The sequence below is a fragment of the Protomyctophum parallelum genome, assembly GCF_964188405.1.
Source record: "Protomyctophum parallelum genome assembly, chromosome: 8".
NCBI classification, from domain to species: domain Eukaryota; kingdom Metazoa; phylum Chordata; class Actinopteri; order Myctophiformes; family Myctophidae; genus Protomyctophum; species Protomyctophum parallelum.
In genome coordinates, this window is record NC_139703.1 from 38,201,316 (window position 1) to 38,220,260 (window position 18,945).

The 18,945-nt window shown below is 44.0% G+C and overlaps 1 protein-coding gene across 1 annotated transcript in view; it reads left to right on the forward strand.

Moving 5' to 3' along the window:
- Positions 1–8,176: 8,176 nt before the first annotated feature.
- dgkab (diacylglycerol kinase, alpha b) overlaps positions 8,177–18,945 on the forward strand; it is a 28,059-nt gene continuing 17,290 nt past the window's right edge. The window contains 11 exon segments of the mRNA XM_083770564.1: positions 8,177–8,264; positions 10,850–11,019; positions 11,022–11,049; positions 11,622–11,696; positions 11,898–11,947; positions 12,257–12,331; positions 13,270–13,386; positions 14,186–14,303; positions 15,293–15,381; positions 17,663–17,773; positions 18,437–18,535. Of these exon segments, the coding sequence (XP_083626690.1) occupies positions 8,192–8,264; positions 10,850–11,019; positions 11,022–11,049; positions 11,622–11,696; positions 11,898–11,947; positions 12,257–12,331; positions 13,270–13,386; positions 14,186–14,303; positions 15,293–15,381; positions 17,663–17,773; positions 18,437–18,535 (1,005 nt within the window). The 5' untranslated portion in view covers positions 8,177–8,191.

Here is an 18,945-nt window from a genome sequence, read left to right on the forward strand (position 1 = left end):
GCGCCGTCAGTCAGTCAGATCACAAGTCCAAGTGCCAACGTTTAGCTTCTGGTTCTGGCTGCGGTCAGCGTACGGAAGTGACGTCGCAGAAAAACGTAAACACCTCCTGCGTCACTTCTTCTTGCTGCTTTGTGTTGCAGCGCCCCCTTTGTGTTCGGAAGTCGGAAGTTATTGAATTGATTGTTTTCAGTGGGTTTTTCGGTTTTCAACTGATTTCTGGACTTTAATACTCTATGATTTTGGACCACCCAGGGACCACCATCCCGATTCCGGACTCCTACCAGGTAGGAGAGATAACAGGCAAAACGTTGATCATCAAAATAACAATTATTCTACATTCTCTAATTGTTGTAGACTTCTTGTAAAGTAAGTGATGCAGATGTTTAACAATAATCTAACTCTTGAGAGGGTGAAATGAAACCAAATGGACTCGTAAAAGGGTTAATTCGGTTTCATTTTTTCGCTCTCAAGAGTTAAAGATCTAATAAAGGGTTCATTTGGTTACCAATTCTTCATCATTTAGCTGGGGGATCAATTGAACAAGGTGGACCCTCTTGTAAACAACAAGTGTAATGCTTTATTGGGTCGTCCACTCATAGTTAATAGTTTTTGTATTGAGTTGTGCTTGAAATGTACTGTAATTCTGCAAACTGTTAATTAATACTTGGAACCACCTGGAAGGACCACTGGTAGTCCCCAGACAGAATGGGTACATCAAGTCAGACTAGTTCAAGCCAAAGGTAAGCATACAGGTCAATACAAAACAAAACCTGCTAAAAGGATAAAACCTTATTCCTAACCTTAAAGGTTTTATGACATTCATTTTCATTTATTTTTATTTTTTATTTTAGGTTTTATGACCTCAATTACACCCAAAAAACCTGAACTTTGAACATTCAGTGGATTTTCTGTGGTCTGAAGTTTTCTTTGGGGTTTGGAGCTACTTTTGAGCTACAATGAAAACAGGCAACACAGTGAAACAGTGACATCTGCTGGCAAATCCCATTGACATATATGGGATTTGCAGTAAGTGATGTCACTTACTGTCGGCAAATCAGAGCACCTGTTTGAGCCAGAAAACCCCAGATCACAGAAAATCTACTGAATGTTAAAAGTTCATGTTTTTTGGGTGCAATTGAGATTAGAAAACCTAAAAAAAATAAGAACAATTCCAAAACCTTTTTTTTAATGACACAATCCCTTTAACCTCAGTAAAACTATACCTAAACCTAAACTTATTTCTAACGGGATCATATTTTTACCTCTTCCGACCTCTGGTACACAAGGTATTTCCTTTTAATTTGTCAATCATCAATTTAAATGGCCTCCCAAGTTTTGTAATCATTAAGGGCCCCTCATGGATGGGTGCATGTGCGCATGCGTGGGTCAGAATTTGGTCAGAATTTATTGAAAGGATAGCCCCTTGAGATGCAGCATCTCATTTTAGAGGGGGGGTGTCGGTTATTTTGCCCTGGGTAAGTCAAAGTGCCACATTGCCTCGCACCGGCCCTGCTGTGCAAAACCCCGGACCCCCCCCCCACACACACACACACACACACACACACACACACATGCACGCACGCACGAGCGTGCGCACACAGTCTCATACACACACACACAAACACAAACACGCAGACCCTCTTTTAGACAGCTCATCACCCCATTGAAGCCACACCATTTAAAAAAATCACACTCGTGTGACGTGATAGGGGCGTCTCACTTCTTTAAACAAACGTCGTGCTCTCTAAACAAACATGGAAAATCCATATAGACTCGGCTGCCACATGACGTCACGTGGGGTGCAGTTTGTTATTTATGTCATTTAAAGTCCATAGACTTGGCTGCCATATTTCTGAAAGCCAGACGTCGGAGGGCATTGCGCCCCTCAATGACAAACAAACCTCTGCTACCATAGCAACCGCAATGTCTTCAAATACTCAACGATCTGTGATGCAATGCAACGACTCGGCAGAGTGGGCGAATATAAATAACATGTCAGCACGGCACTCACACATCAGTCGAGGATCTGGAACTTCATTATGTCAGCCATGTTTAACATCACGGTGTGTTCATCGTTGCCGTCAGAGTGACAATGTTTTCTGATCACGTCAAAGTGTTCGGGCTCGCCGCAGTGGCGATTATGGTCGCTTACGCACTCGCGCAGAGGAGAGAGAGCACGAGGGCCTTGGAGGACGTGAACCGGACCCTGGTGAAGGAGAAGAGCCAATGGGAGGAGGTGAAAGACAAGCTGTTGGAGAAGCTCCTCTGGCAAGACCAGAAGATCGCCGCCCTGGAGAACGAGCGGAGGAAGGAGAGAATCCAGAAGGTCTCTGACGAGTTTCGGCACTACTGTACGCCCATTTAACTAGGAGCTGAAGAAAGACTGGAAATGAATCGGCATTGAGCAACTACAGTACATAACACATCTCTGTTTATACACCGGAGACACAGCAACGGTTTCCCTCTGACTGGACAACAGGGGTGTGACCTCTGACCTGTGGCCTAACACCACCATAGCAAATGATGTGAATCTTGGGATCCACATAGAAACGGCGTGGATATTACAATGTGGATCTCGGACTTGTGGTTAGAGTGTCCGCCCTGAAACCTGGAGGTCGGGGGTTCGATCCCTGGCCCGGGTCATACCAAAGAGCCAATGCCTCCCTGCTTGGGATGCATTGGGTCTATGTCATAGAAGATGCACGGTCATAGGTCATGTCATCATAGAATCTATGTGCATATCTATGACATACAGTATGACTCATAATCTGGCCAAGGTTTCAATGTGATCACAGCATCAACAATGATTGGCTGACTGTTGGTACAAACACTCAAATCTGGCCATTCATTGTGAATGGCATTCAATGTTTGTGTTAAGGACAATGTTTGGTTTCACACTAACCCTCAAAGCTGGACATTGCAGGGGCTCAGAGCATTAGTTTGTGAGAGTAGCTGGACAGCTTGCAGAGCCACAGCATAAACATGCAGTGTATAACGACGGGTCATGTAAACATGAATTCGCCATCACTGTAGCTAAGAAAAATCACACCCAAGTGAAGTGAGGGGCTTACGTCGTCATTGAGTGGCCTAAACAAACGTTAACCCATTTTGGCCTGAGGCCAATTCTAAAAACGCCTCTAAAACCTGACCTAAGCTTTCTGAAAAACTTCAAATATTTATATAGCAGCATCAAAAAAACTAACATTTTTGAATACTTTACATACTGTACAGAACCCCAAACTGGGTTCCCGGCCTGAGGGGGTAAAACACCAAAAGGTCCATGGACTTGGCTGGCAAACGATTTGAATCATAAGTGCTCTAAAAATAACAAACATTAAAAATCCCATAGACTTGGCTGGCTGCCATATGACGAAATCTTCAAAAGCCATTCATTGGAGGACAATAGCTAACCTGACGCTGCCAGATCCAAGAAGCTTGCTACACAAATTTGTTTCACAGCTTATTGGGATCTGGGATCGCGGAAGCAAATTCGATGACGGGGCTGTTCCTTTTTTTCAAGATACTTGGTAGATGATTGGATGGGACCGTCTGTCTATCACCGTGTGGGCGTGCAAACACAACCAATCATATTGACGTGTCTATATAGCTTCACGTCCGGTTTCGCACATATCCCGCCCTTAGCTCACGCTGATTGGTCCGGTACGGAACGGATTTTTGTCAGCTCAACTGCCTGAGAGATCCCAGATGATTGCTGTGTTGGGGAACATGGTTACCCAATACCGCCCTCATCTGGCAGCGTCAGGTTAGACAATAGCAGCCATGCCTTACAACTAATTCCATATATGGGCATAAAAAAGACAGACATAATATCTGGGTGGGGCATTCATTTCCAACGTAGCTGTGACACACTAACTTGGGAGAGTTTTGGAATATATAAAGTAAGAAGTCAGCGCGTCGCTCATTCATTTAGTAGTTCCAGTCGTAGTTAAATGACTTTCTGGAACTTCATTACGACAATGTTTATTTAGCCTGTAAGATGTCGGGGTGTTTGTCAGAGTGAACGACTTATTTCAGCCATGGTTAACGTGAGGTGGGCGGTTGCCACGGCCGCGGCCTCTGCGCTGTTGCTTGGCTACTCGTACACGACGCAGAAACAGCAGAAACAGGTCCTGGTGGAAATGAACCAGACGTTCCTGAAGGAGGTGAACACCAAGTGGGAAGCCACCAGCGTGTTTCACGCGAAGGCGCTCAGGGTCGGTGTCGCGGTGGCAACGGCGCTCGTGCTCGGTTACGCCTATGTGCACAAAAGACAGCAGAGGGCCTTGGAGGAGAAGAACCGGGCCTTCGTGAAGGAGAAGAACGAATGGGAAGAGACCAAACTGAGGGGAAAGCTCCTCTCGCGGGAGAAGGTTATTACAGACACGGAGGAAGGGAGGCGGGAGGAGAGAATACAACTGATTAGCAATGATTTTCGCCATCACTGTAGCTTAGCGAACCAAAGGCCCGGGTGTGATTGTGGCGAGTGTGTGTCGCAGAAGGACAGTATAGTTAGTTAGCTACAGTGTTGTTTTTGGCAGAAAATTCTGATTTTAGTTTTAGTCGTAGTCTCTTGAATAGTTTTCATTTAGTTTCAGTCACATTTTAGTCACCTGAAATGTTTTAGTGTTAAGGCTCATAAATAGTCTGGATTTACGGTGGTGGGGTGACCACCGAACCACAACATGACGTCACGAGCCGCGTGAAGAGCAAACCACCGCCACCGCTCCAGCCCTTCTCTCTGTTTTTACTCACCACTGCTCAATGTTATTTCAGCTCCGGTGGTCACCTCACCACCGGAGCGGTGGCCACCTCACCACCGAAAATCCAGACTATGAATAGGCCTTCAGTCTACCTCTAAAGGAGCGGTGGTCACCTCACCACCGAAAATCCAGACTATGAATAGGCCTTTCTTTATACTGCCACAAAGACATTTGTTGCCCAATATTACCACAAAGCCTTGGAATCATCAAAATAAAAAACGAGGGAGGTGCATGGAAATTTATACTTATTTGTTTGTTTTCTGTATTGTACATTCACTTTATTATTATCTTTTTGTGTCATATTATCCTTTTATCACTTTTGAGTTCAGAGTCTGACTCCAGCAGTGAAAGCCTATACCCTATAGGCTATATTGAGAAGACAGACACTCTGGCAGCTCGTTTGTTTACATTTATATTTAAGGAAAGTTAAGTATAGTTAAGTAGTTAGTTAGACCAGGCGGAAACCGGAAACCCACCTCAAAGTTTCCACTTATTATTGTTTGCCACAATAATTGACAATAAAAAATAACTTTGTTCCTAAGACTTAATGGTAAAAGTTATCCTAGTCTTCCTATAATGTAGCTATATTTCACTTTGAGTTACTAACACCATATTTCACAATGAAAGCTAAAGCAGGTGATATTAGTTTGTTCCTTTTTCCGTATGTAAAACAAATAATTAGTGTATTGAAAGTTGAAACATGTTCCAACTGGTTATGTGTTTAATGAGTCTTTGAAGCTAAACTTCCTCTAAAATAGGATGTAAACATGCTGTACATTATGTACAGTAGCTAGTTACTGATGACATCCTAATGATGGAACTACCTTCCCTTTGTGTGTGTAAAGTATAAAGTCTATATGGGTATTTTAGCTGATGTCAATGTTTGTTTTAGCAACACTAGCCTCAACAAACCAGTTGATGATGACCTATATATTACAGTATCATTGTATGATGACATTTGTTTTGGTGACACATTATGACATTCTTTGATGATGATTTATGACGTTTCTCATAACATATTATATAGGCCTGCCTACTAGGCCTATAGTCACTATCAGTCAGTGCCTACAGTTATGGATCTATAACATTTTTGCAACAGTCTTCTGATATACTGTATAGAGCTTAGGGCGGCTATGTTTGACCAATCTTCACCATATTTACTTGCCAATGCCTACACATGATGTCGCAACTTCTCGCAAGTGATGTAACCTGAGTTACCAGAAGTTTTATTTATCGCCACTAGGGCGGCGAGATGTGACACACCTTTTGATTTTCCACAAGTTTCAAAAATGGAGCCTGCCTGCAGTCTAGCTACTGTATTTTATTGCGACTGTAGGTCATGTTTACAGTCTAGCTACTGTATTTTGTTGCGACTGTAGGTCGTATTTACTTTGACAACCAGCATTTCCTGTAAGTCAGTGCGTTGTGTCACGCCTCCATATATGGGCACGCCCCGTGACACGTCACGGGGCGGGCCCGCCCCAAAGTTATTTATAGTAGAGTGAGAGTTCTCAGGCCAAAAATAGGCCAAAAATGTACCTGTGTGTGTGTGTGTGTGTGTGTGTGTGTGTGTGTGTGTGTGTGTGTGTGTGTGTGTGTGTGTGTGTGTGTGTGTGTGTGTGCGTGTGTGCGTGTGTGCGTGCGCGTTACCACTAGCTGTAATTATATTGCAAAAGCTCCTCCTCCACCCATCCATAATCCTCTCTCTGGCGCTAATACTCAGACAGGCATTAGTTCACAGCAGGCTCCAGGCCTTCCGCCAATACCAGCTAGTAACTGACGAGGCGACGGCAACATTCACAACAGATGCCCCGCTCGCACTTTAGAGATCAGCTCTGCTTCAAATAATTGAGCGACTCCCTTCCCCAATCCAATCCCCACTCAAGGTAAGGTGTTTTAATTCAGCTCATGTAGATGGACTCGGTTTTCTCCCTGCCTTGTATTGTCTGAGCGTCTACTATTCATTGTAAATTGTAACCCTGCATGCATGGGTTTTCTCTTGCAGTTCTGTTAGACTACTGTGCTGCTGCTGTAGCATTATGGTTTTATGCTGTCTGGATGTCACATTATGTTTTGAGGGCCTATGTCCAGCTTTGAGGGTTTGTGTAAAACACAAACATTATATAATATGCCATTGACCATGAATAGCCAGTTTTGAGTGTTTGTGTAAACACAAACATTGAAGACATAAAGGTGAGGACGCAAATTGTGATTGGCCGGGAATGAGATGATGTCATGATGATGTATGATGATCAGAGTGCCCCTCACTTGAGTCACTTCACATGGGTGTGATTTATTCATTTAAAAGGCAACTTAGTTAGGCAAGCTTTAATTCATTGTTGATTGTTTCTATTCCTCTGCTCATTGCTCAACCGTGTTAATTATAAGATTAGGCTACATATGAATTAAACAACAGCATACTGTAGGTACTCTCAACAACATGCACGTCTTTGGCGTTATAGATCTTTGACAGAGGCCAAATGCCAGGGCAAAAATGTAAGGCCATCAAATAAAATAACCACTCAAATGATTAGCATGCAGGGTCTAATTTAATTGATTGTTATTTAATATAATAATAATAATACATAAATATCTGTGAAATACATCTAAAAGTTTATTTCACAAAAACAATAGTATTTATTTGTAGAAACATCTGAGCCAAAAGCTCACATGTCAGTGATGTCACTGCAGGGCTGTTTGAAGTGAGGGCGTGGTATGAAGGTCAAATGTGGCCTCAGGGCATGTGGTTTAGTTGAAGGCCCTGCCATCCATCCATCCATCCATACAGAGTCAATAGAGCCTACAGGGCTGTCACCATTATGGCATTTTACTCCACAATTGAATTGTGTTGCTTTTAGGCCTTGGAAACAAAAAGTTGCAACAACGCTGATATGACACAGATATACTGTAACTTCAATACATAAAGAAATGACTGACAAACAATGACCGATAATCAAAGTCAATAATGTACCAAATATCAACAAATGTCCTCGTATTATGGCCAAAATATTTAACATTTTATACACTCAAAATCTGTTGCAAAACAGTGGAAATTATCACTATTTCTGAAAATATTTCACTCCTCAAATCAACACGGAAACGATTATTATGCAGCGATTAATTATGCGGTTGTGTAAATAATCCTGTCCTATTTGTGAAACAACTAAACCGTGTAAAAATATAGGTATAGCTTATAATAGGTATGTGCAACGCTCTAGGAATGGAGTCAGACCTGTTTTTACTTTGAGTCACAGACAGAAAATAGATGTGACGTCATAGAGGTTGTGAAGCAACCTGTTATTGTTTACTTCCTCCTCCTTTCGAGTTATACTATCTTTAACTTAAAGATTATTAACATATTATTATCATCTTCTTGGCTCTAGCGTTACACCTCTGCCTTCTCTCCTGACGGAATGAGGAGGATCTCCACCATGTCGTCGTCTGGAGATGCAGATGGCTCTCTTACTCCCGTGGACTTCATCCAGCTCCAGCGCTACATGGACTGTGAGTGTTACTTTGTCCTTGTTGATGTTGCTGCTGGGTGATATTCTTGTTTCCTATAACTGTGTGATTTTGTATATATCTATTCTGTAATGTCCACGCCCTACCATCTGGTGATGTCATCAATTAGGAGCAAGTTCTTTGTCTGTGAAAATCATATAGCACTGACGAAGGTCTTAGGACCGAAACGTTTGCTTTTTAATTGCACTTTGAGCACAGAGCACTTTATGAGCATGATAAAAAAAAATAAAAAAAAAGATCTTAAGTCTTCAGTCTAAGGAGTTTTACTTCTATTTTCTGTACGGTGAGCGAGTCTTTTTCTGTCAAAGCTTCCAATCAGTATAGCAATTATTGTGAACCGTTGCCTCTATTACGAATCATTAAAAAAATGGAAAATAGCTGCATATCTACAAGCTCACAATGCATTGCATCACAGATCATCACATCATGTTGTGAGGTTGTATACATAAAAGCTATTTTTATACGACACTAATGCACACCATATAGTGAAGTATAATACAGGGTTGACAGAAGGTGATCGCCGACCCCTCCCACCCTGCCTGCTCTCTTTTCGCACCCCTGCCCTCAGGTAGGAGACTCCGGTCTCTAAAGTGCAATACCTCCCGTTTTAAGAACAGCACTTATCCCGAGGCTGTTCGCCTCTTGAATGCTGACCCTCTTTTCACTCGCACTTTACAGCGTGAAGCTGCTTTGTAAAACGATGAACTGTGATGAATTTGCTATTTATTTATTCAACATGAATTGTAACGTTTTGCATTCTTCTTATTTATTGGTCCCCCTCATATGATGTCTGTACTTTTGTATCGTGTTCTGTCTGATTATGTGATGTGAATATGTGTATGTATCGTATGTATGTTTTTAGTGCACTGAAACAAATTCCAATCAACTCTGTTGACATGGCAATAAAGTCTTGAATCTTGAATCTTGAATCTTAACTTATAGTGATTTACTCAGATCAGCAGACCAGATGCTCCTAAAAATCCCAACAACTGAAATTAAAATGCGGCTGTGCTTTCATCCAGATTAAAGACACATATGTTGGCCTATTAGAAAAGCAGATGCTGCACTGCCTCCATGGAGCAAGTCCCTGTTTTTCTTTATATATATTTTTTTTATCCCACGATTTTGTAACCCATTTTTCACCCCTGTGTCAATCATCTAATGTGATCCTGGGCTCTACACACCCTCCACCAACCTAGGACAAGGGGAGAGCAACGGACTTGAACTCATGCTTCCTTAATGCCTGAGTGTCCAAGTTGCTCCTTTACACCTGACAGGGGGGAGTTTCCCTAGTTGGACGTAGCGCGTGCACACGTTATTCCAACCAGTTCCTTTCCCCTCCATCAGGCGCCCTGGCTGGCCAGGGGGAGGCAGTTTAGTGACCAGGATTACTGCATGTTTTTTGTGAGGGTACCTACCCTAGGGGACACGGTCCCTGTTTTTTTTTAACGTTTTTAAAACCCAAAAGCGCTCCTTTCATTGTTCTGCTCATAAATATTTTTTCTGTAAAGTTTTCTATGTTTCTATCATATACGTTTGATGCAGCACTTTGGTCAACCCTGGTTGTTTTTAAATGTTCTCTATAAATAAAATAGTACTATAAATAATAAATAAATATATAATAAACGTTATATACCTTTCATGACATGAAATGCAGCTCCAAGCAGCTTTACAGAGGTATAGTCTGGAACAAACTCCCACTATACTATAGTGTTCCATGCTGTCGGCCTGTGGAAGTAGAAAGCTGCGTTGTTTAGTTGCCATTTATTTAGGAATATCGAGCAGGCCAGCAGTGGAGGACCTGAGGGGGGGTTTGGGACATATCTAGGCAGGCAGTCATGTAGGTAGGAAGGTGCGAGACCAAGTAAAATAATTCAGTTAAAACTCTGGCTGCCGCAAGTTGTAATCCGTCAGTTGTTTTCTTTGGCAGGCCAGAACAAAGTGCATTGCAGTAATATAATCAAGCCGAGAGAAAACAAAGGCGTGGAATGGATCAGCCTACTTGACTCGACTATATACGGTTGGCCACTGAGCAGCACCTTGAGCAGTGCCTTGCTCAGGGGCACTTTACAATTTAGGCATTTAGCAGACGCTCTTAATCCAGTGCCATTTACATTAAACAAGAACAAAAGCATTGCAATAAAAAGTAGTTATGATGAAACATGCGTAAGCTAAGAACGTAAACTGTAGAATATCTATATAATGAAACTAATTATGCATATAAACGATATACTACTATACATATACTGTATACTATAAAGCGCTATGACTAGATAAAATGCAATTCTAGTGCTGCTATGAGTCTGTATAAAATGCTATCTAAGTCTATACAAAAAGTGCTATCTAAAGGGGCAAAAAAAAAGTGGGGCTTTCATACTACGGCGATGTTATCGCCACCATCATAACATCAACAGCATGAGCCACGCAGCCATGCAGCCTGGGTCAGCCACGTTGACGGGATTCATCTCTGGACTCGATTGCAACTTTTGCGTGGTCAATATATTGAATCATCATTGTGCTCATTGGATGTATAACAATAACAACACAGTGAATGTTGTCGTTTGTAGATAGCAGCCTGAGAGTGAAAGACGTGATGAAGGAGTTTAACACCGGCGGCCGGCTCCAGCGCATCGACGCAGAGGGCTTCCGTCTCTTCCTGAAGACCTACCTCGAGGTGGACGACTTTCCCGCTGATTTCTGCCAGCGTCTGTATCGCTACTTCCAGAGCGTGGAGCAGGAGGGCCCTGGCGCCTGCCCTGGCGCAGGCGTGGCCTGGTCCCAGGAGGGACCTGCCCGCGACACCCAGGGGGGCCCTGCCCGTGCCATCCAGGAGGAAGGTGGACCAGATGGCAAGTCCACGTTCTTTTTGCAAAAAAAAAAGCATGGTCCTTCCATGCGCCAGAAGCATACCTCCCAGCCCTGGCAGAGTAGTTCTGGAGTAGTTCCAACGGATTGTGTGCCCCTGGTTTTTCCCTAGTGGGACTGATTGAGGGTAGCTACTGGGACTTAAGTCGGGACTTGATCACCCCGGCTGGGTCGCCTGAGTGAGGGGTATGATGTTGGTAGACCTGAAACACCGTTGACCTCAGGATACATCACTGGGATATGTCCCAGGTGCATCCATGACCTCGGGATACATCACTTCATACACACAAATTGTAATTGGTAGAAAATAAGTCTTTTTTTGGGGTACTGCTACTGCTATAAGTCGAAAGGGTCCACACATAGCTGCAATTTAAAATTCTTGCAAACAGTAATATATACTGTATACTGTTGGTACTGTACGTGTATAGTTATTGTTTGGTAAATAATCTAAACATCCATGATTTCTTCTTTCAGGTGGGATTGTTCTCTGTGATGTGAGCTGTTACTTCTCTGTGCTGGAGGAAGGCCAGCCGCAGGACAAGCTAGAATGTTAGTCTCAACTGTTATCTACGTCGTTTGTCGTGTTGTTTTTAGTTTTAGTCACATCTTAGTCACCTGGAATGTTTTAGTGTTATTCTAGTTTTAGTCGACTAAAATGTCATGCGATTTTAGTCGACTAAATCTACAGTTGATTTAGTCGACTAAAATGTATTTAATAATGTAAAAATAATGATTATTTTGTGATTTCAGTTACTTTCAAGCTTTATGACAAAGATGGCAATGGACTCCTCGACAGCACTGTAAGTGAATCGTGGCCATTGTGGCGAATACATTTATGTTTCTGACTGGTGTGTAGCCTACTGTACACGTACACATTGTTGTTTTATTTCAGATACTAGTACAGTTGATATCAGGGACAATGTACAGGATGGAGCATGTGTTATTATCACATAATGATAATCACAGTATGTAACTGATTATTCTGGATTCAATATTAGAGACAGAACAGTGGTGTGTAGAACGCCTTAAACTAGTTAATTAACTGTTACGTGGAATGCTCTATGAATGTAAAGTGGGATCCATGTTACTTGTCTTTGTCTTGATCCTAGGAGGTGGATCGCATCATCAACCAGATGATGCGCGCTGCAGACTATCTGGGTTGGGATGTAACTGAACTCAGACCGGTATGAACCAGTCTTTTGTTATGCCTTGTTAAAACATCATGCTTATAGAGCGTCACAGTTCCGCCCCCCTACCAGGGCCCAGGAAATGATTCCACGTTAATTTTCCTCATAGACATTTCAAAAAGTATTTATTTAAAGACCTTTTAAGCGTCGTACAAAGCCAACTGGAGTTGTGAGAAATCATGACAACAAACACAATTTTTCGGCCCGAAACAAATTAGAAAGAAGAAGAAAACGGCAGGTTACAACACTTTTTTTCTTGTTTTTCTTCTTTGTAATTATTTGTTTGGTTCAAAATATTGTGTTTATTGTCATGATTTGTCAGAACTCGAGTTGGCTTTGTACGACGCTTAAAAGGTCTTTAAATAAATACTTTTTGAAATGTCTATCATGGGAAAAATGCATTGTGAATTATTTCCTGGGCCTGGCATCGTCATGAAAGGGGGCGGGACTGCGACGCTCTATTGTTATTTCTTATTGTAACTATATTGTTGCGCGATATGGGCATGAAGTTTGTGTGATACACATGCATTAGTGTGTACACAAGGGTCAAATTTGTTGGTTTTGGCTACACTAACACTGTGTAGATAAAAAAGATCACACTCATGTGAAGTGAGGGGCGACCACTGTATTTATACAGTCATCTCATGTCGTCATTTAGTCTCACGTCATTTTTTTTAAATCGTGAAAATGTGGCACAAATTTGGAATAATATATATTCTTTCAGAGCGAACGTTTTTAACTCAAATCTTTGCTTCTGGGGGGGTCCCTGGAACTACATATTTTCAGATGGGGGTCGGCGGCCAAATACATATATATATATATATATATATATTTGGGGGTCCTTGACATGAACATGTTTGAGAACCACTGATTCTTTTAGAATGGTCCTCAGGTCTAAATGTGATAATTAGTTGTATTGTGTTTTAATTGGACAGGTGCTGAAGGACATGATGGCGCAGATCGACGTGGACGGCAGTGGGAACGTCACCCTGGAGGAGTGGCTGAAGGGAGGGATGACCAACATCCCGCTACTGGTGCTGCTCGGACTCAAGGTCAGAGAACTCCCCCTTAATACGTCTAGTAAACTACTGGTGCTGCTCGGACTCAAGGTCAGAGAACTCCCTGTTTATACGTCTAGTAAACAACGATTTATCTCAATAAAAGCTACAGGCTACGAGAGCTTTTATTGAGAAAAATCGGTTTGAGGGAAAAGGAAGTTGCCGCCTGTTGTTCCTGCCTGCCTACAAAACAATACTACAACATGACGCTCCCGACAGGATCATACAGACTTTTGAAACAGAGACCAGGCTTTCCTCCGAGGTGGTGGAAAGCCTGGTGAGGCGAGGTAGAACGAAGACAAGTGATTTGTTGTTTGTCTTGGTTATGGTCAGTTGTTGGTCCCTCTCGCACAGAGCTCATCACACAGTATGAATCAAGGCCGGTCAATGTCACTGCAGCTGGACAAACTATGACTAAAACTAGACAGAATTCGTATTCATTTCTTAAGACTCACTCAGGCTAAAACGACATAAAAATGTCGCTGTCCAAATCTACGCTGTTTTCCTTTGCCGAGCTCCTTCCTGCTTCCTTCCTCCCCTACAGATGACAGAGAGACACCAGCAGCACATCTGGAGGATGAAGCATTTCAACCTGACCTCCTTTCTGCTTCCTTCCTCCCTATACAGATGACAGAGAGACACCAGCAGCACATCTGGAGGATGAAGCATTTCAACCTGACCTCCTTTCTGCTTCCTTCCTCCCTATACAGATGACAGAGAGACACCAGCAGCACATCTGGAGGATGAAGCATTTCAACCTGACCTCCTTTCTGCTTCCTTCCTCCCTATACAGATGACAGAGAGACACCAGCAGCACATCTGGAGGATGAAGCATTTCAACAGGCCCACCTACTGCAGCGTCTGTCAGGGCATGCTGCTGGGCCTGGGCAAGCAAGGCCTCTGCTGCACCTGTAAGAGCCACTAGGGGGCGCCCATGCACTTCGCACACACACACACACACACACACACACACAGAGTCCACGGTCAACCTGTGTGCCCACGAATGAATATCTCTGTGTACAGTACAGTACATGCCCCAGCCCGGACTGATTGTCAAATATGTGACCCAACTTGATTGAGGGACTGCCATTGGATTTTTGTTTTGTCATTTTTGTTTTTTCATGTCATATGAAATAATGGAAGCAGAGAATCATAGCTTCAAATTGACATATTGGTTGTTCAGTTTGACCCACCAGTTTTAGAGATATGGCTTATAGAGTAATGTCTTGCAGAGAAACAGCGAGTTGAGAAAAGGTTCACTTCTGTGGACTAACATTACGCCTACAGCTACATATGTATGCATTTATTTCATATTTACATGTCGATTTCAGCTCTGACACTTATTTCAGACATGCTCTAGTATGTGAAGAGTCAAAAAATCAGGAGGTTGTATGATATCTGCTGCTACTTCACAAACCATGAAAAAAGACAGACAGACAGGCAGGCAGACAGACAGACAGACAGACAGACAGACAGACAGACAGACAGATAGACAGACACACACACACACACACACACACACACACGGTTACACCTGTATGTGTTGTTTTTATAGGTCTCGAGTAAATTATAGGAAAAGTAAAACGTGTGTTTTAGGGTCGAGACGGTTTTAGCGTTGTCCCAGCGGTGTGATATGTCCTGTTGCACACTGACCCACGTACGTTGACCCACGTTTGAAACCTGGTGATTCAACGCATGGAATTCAAAGGCCCAAAACCACACCAAAGGGTCGAGGCGGTTTTAGCGTTAACTCCTTGCAACCGTTGCATGGTTGGTGACCCTTTGGTGTGGTTAGAGGCTTTAAGTGTAAGTGTGAATGAAATTTAAATTGCTGCTGCACTGCATCCATACATAATATAATATAATATAATATAATATGATATCATTGTTCTTTCTACAGGCTGTAAGTACACCGTCCACAGCCAGTGTGCCAACAAGAACCCTGAACCGTGTGCTCCTACGTTCGTCCAATCCAAGAAGGAGATCGGGGTGAGATTAATAATCGTTGTACTTTCATGAATATTGAATATCTCTGCTGTCTCATAACTCATAACTCCAAAATGTTCATTTTTCAGGAAATGAAAAATATACATTTTCAGGAAATAAGGAAAACCTTATATGTTTAAAACAAAGCAATTCAGCCTCATGAAAGTTGCTGTTATAACTTTATATTTTGTCAATTACTTCCATGAGACCCCTATCAGAGGTGGTGGAGTTAGTTGCTTTAGCAGACATATTGAGGGTCCAAAGGAGTTAAGAGGTTTTGTCCAAAGCACTTTTTACTACTTGCCATTGGTTCGATATTTAATTAACGTTATGTTAACACCTTGAGGGCCCGGGCCTATTTAATCCAATAATAAAATGTGCCCATCGTCAGCAAGCGCCTCTAGGCTGTAGAGCGATGCGATCAGTTTTCATAGCACTAATTTGACGGAGATTATCAATCTCCGTTTCGGGCACATGACCGTGCACTTGAACTTGACAGTTATTTACACCATGGGCCCGATGGTGTTAATGACGTTTAGACGATTTAGAACACTTTCCTGGGGGTCTTTATGTGTGTAAGATGTGGTTTTAGATATATCAAAAAAATAAAACTTACTCACACTTTCAAGATTTATTTCCAAAATGTTCAAAAGTAGCACATGTGTACAAGCTTGCAGCACGTCACGAGTAATCACGTCAAGCGATCTCGAAAGTGTTAGAACTTCTGATTTGGAAGGAAGGCATTTTGTACGATAATCAAATACGGTTTCCTTCTCTCTCTCTCTCATATGTCACGTCTATAGATCTCTATCACGTTGTTTCTTGCTAAGCCTATTCATCTGTGTCTGTGTCTCCCTGCGTCACCCACAGGTAGCGGGGCACGGCTGTATTCATGTGTTTCTGTGTCTCCCTGCGTCACTCACAGGTAGCGGGTCACGGCTGTATTCATGTGTCTCCCTGCGTCACCCACAGGTAGCGGGTCACGGCTGTATTCATGTGTCTCCCTGCGTCACCCACAGGTAGCGGGGCACGGCTGTATTCATGTGTTTCTGTGTCTCCCTGCGTCACCCACAGGTAGCGGGGCACGGCTGTATTCATGTGTTTCTGTGTCTCCCTGCGTCACCCACAGGTAGCGGGTCACGGCTGTATTCATGTGTCTCCCTGCGTCACTCACAGGTAGCGGGTCACGGCTGTATTCATGTGTCTCCCTGCGTCACTCACAGGTAGCGGGTCACGGCTGTATTCATGTGTCTCCCTGCGTCACTCACAGGTAGCGGGTCACGGCTGTATTCATGTGTCTCCCTGCGTCACTCACAGGTAGCGGGTCACGGCTGTATTCATGTGTCTCCCTGCGTCACTCACAGGTAGCGGGTCACGGCTGTATTCATGTGTCTCCCTGCGTCACTCACAGGTAGCGGGTCACGGCTGTATTCATGTGTCTCCCTGCGTCACTCACAGGTAGCGGGTCACGGCTGTATTCATGTGTCTCTCTGCGTCACCCACAGGTAGCGGGTCACGGCTGTATTCATGTGTTTCTGTGTCTCCCTGCGTCACCCACAGGTAGCGGGGCACGGCTGTATTCATGTGTTTCTGTGTCTCCCTGCGTCACCCACAGGTAGCGGGTCACGGCTGTATTCATGTGTCTCCCTGCGTCACTCACAGGTAGCGGGTCACGGCTGTATTCATGTGTCTCCCTGCGTCACTCACAGGTAGCGGGTCACGGCTGTATTCATGTGTCTCCCTGCGTCACTCACAGGTAGCGGGCACGGCTGGATGCTTGCCGACTGTAATGTAATGTTTCTGTGTCTCCCTGCGTCACTCACAGGTAGCGGGGCACGACTGGATGCCTGCCGACTGTAATGTCTCTGTGTCTCCCTGCGTCACCCACAGGTAGCGGGGCACGACTGGATGCCTGCCGACTGTAACGGTGTTTCTGTGTCTCCCTGCGTCACCCACAGGTAGCGGGGCACGGCTGGATTCATGTGTTTCTGTGTCTCCCTGCGTCACTCACAGGTAGCGGGGCACGACTGGATGCCTGCCGACTGTAATGTCTCTGTGTCTCCCTGCGTCACCCACAGGTAGCGGGGCACGACTGGATGCCTGCCGACTGTAACGGTGTTTCTGTGTCTCCCTGCGTCAACCACAGGTAGCGGGGCACAGCTGGATGCCTGCCGACTGTAACGGTGTTTCTGTGTCTCCCTGCGTCAACCACAGGTAGCGGGGCACAGCTGGATGCCTGCCGACTGTAATGTAATGTTTCTGTGTCTCCCTGCGTCACCCACAGGTAGCGGGGCACGGCTGGATGCCTGCCGACTGTAACGGCAACAAGTGCAACGTGTGCAGACAGAAGATCAAGGCCTTAGCGGGGAAGCATTGTGTGTGGTGCCACCAGATGGTGAGGATAAAGTTGTTTTTACTTGCGTGCGTGGGTGGGGTGCATGCGTGGGTGGGTGAGTGAGTGAGTGAGTGAGTGGGTGGGTGCATGCGTGGGTGGGTGGGTGAGTGAGTGGGTGGGTGCGTGGGTGGGTGGGTGGGTGAGTGAGTGGGTGGGTGGGTGAGTGAGTGGGTGGGTGGGTGAGTGAGTGGTGGGTGGGTGAGTGAGTGGGTGGGTGAGTGGGTGCGTGGGTGGGTGGGTGGGTGGGTGAGTGAGTGGGTGGGTGGGTGGGTGAGTGAGTGGGTGGGTGGGTGGGTGAGTGGGTGGGTGAGTGAGTGGGTGGGTGAGTGGGTGGGTGAGTGAGTGAGTGGGTGGGTGGGTGGGTGGGTGAGTGGGTGGGTGGGTGTAGTTGCAAGTAACTAGGTATGCATTTTGATAGTTTGGTTCCACTTTTGTTTGGCCATGCATGTAAACTAATGTTTTCTCATGCCAATGATGCCTCATTGAAGTGAGTGAGTGAAGTGAGTGAGTGAGTGAGTGAGTGAGTGAGTGAGTGAGTGAGTGAGTGAGTGAGTGAGTGAAGTGAGTGAGTGAGCGAGCGAGTATGAATGTAAATTCCCCTATACTGTATATAATAATTATGCACATAATAAGTGTCTCACCAACGTTGTCTGTCTCCTCCAGCGTCACGAGGAGTGCATTTCCTCTGGTTTATCGTCGTGTGATTGTGGTTTGCTGAAAGATCACATTCTCCCTCCGTGGGCGATATACGCTGTCTCCAAGGTACAGTAAATATATAATATATATATAATATAATATACGCCGTCTCCAAGGTACAGTAAATATATAATATATATCTAATATAATATAATATACGCTGTCTCCAAGGTACAGTAAACCGACCCTAAAGGCATGCTCCGCTGTCAGACAGTCACTGGTTAACCCCTAGCAGATATAGAAGCTCATAGTGATTTAAAAATATATATATCTTTGAATATATATATTAAAGCTAACTTCGTTTTTTTCTTTTTGTAAGATTTTTTTTTTTGCTTTTATAGACAGGAAAGAGGGAGAGAGAGACGGGGACAGTACAGTACAGTACAGTACAGTACAGTACAGTACAGTACAGTACAGTACAGTACATGCCCCAGCCCAGTCTGTATTGATTGTCAAATATGTGAGCCAACTTGACT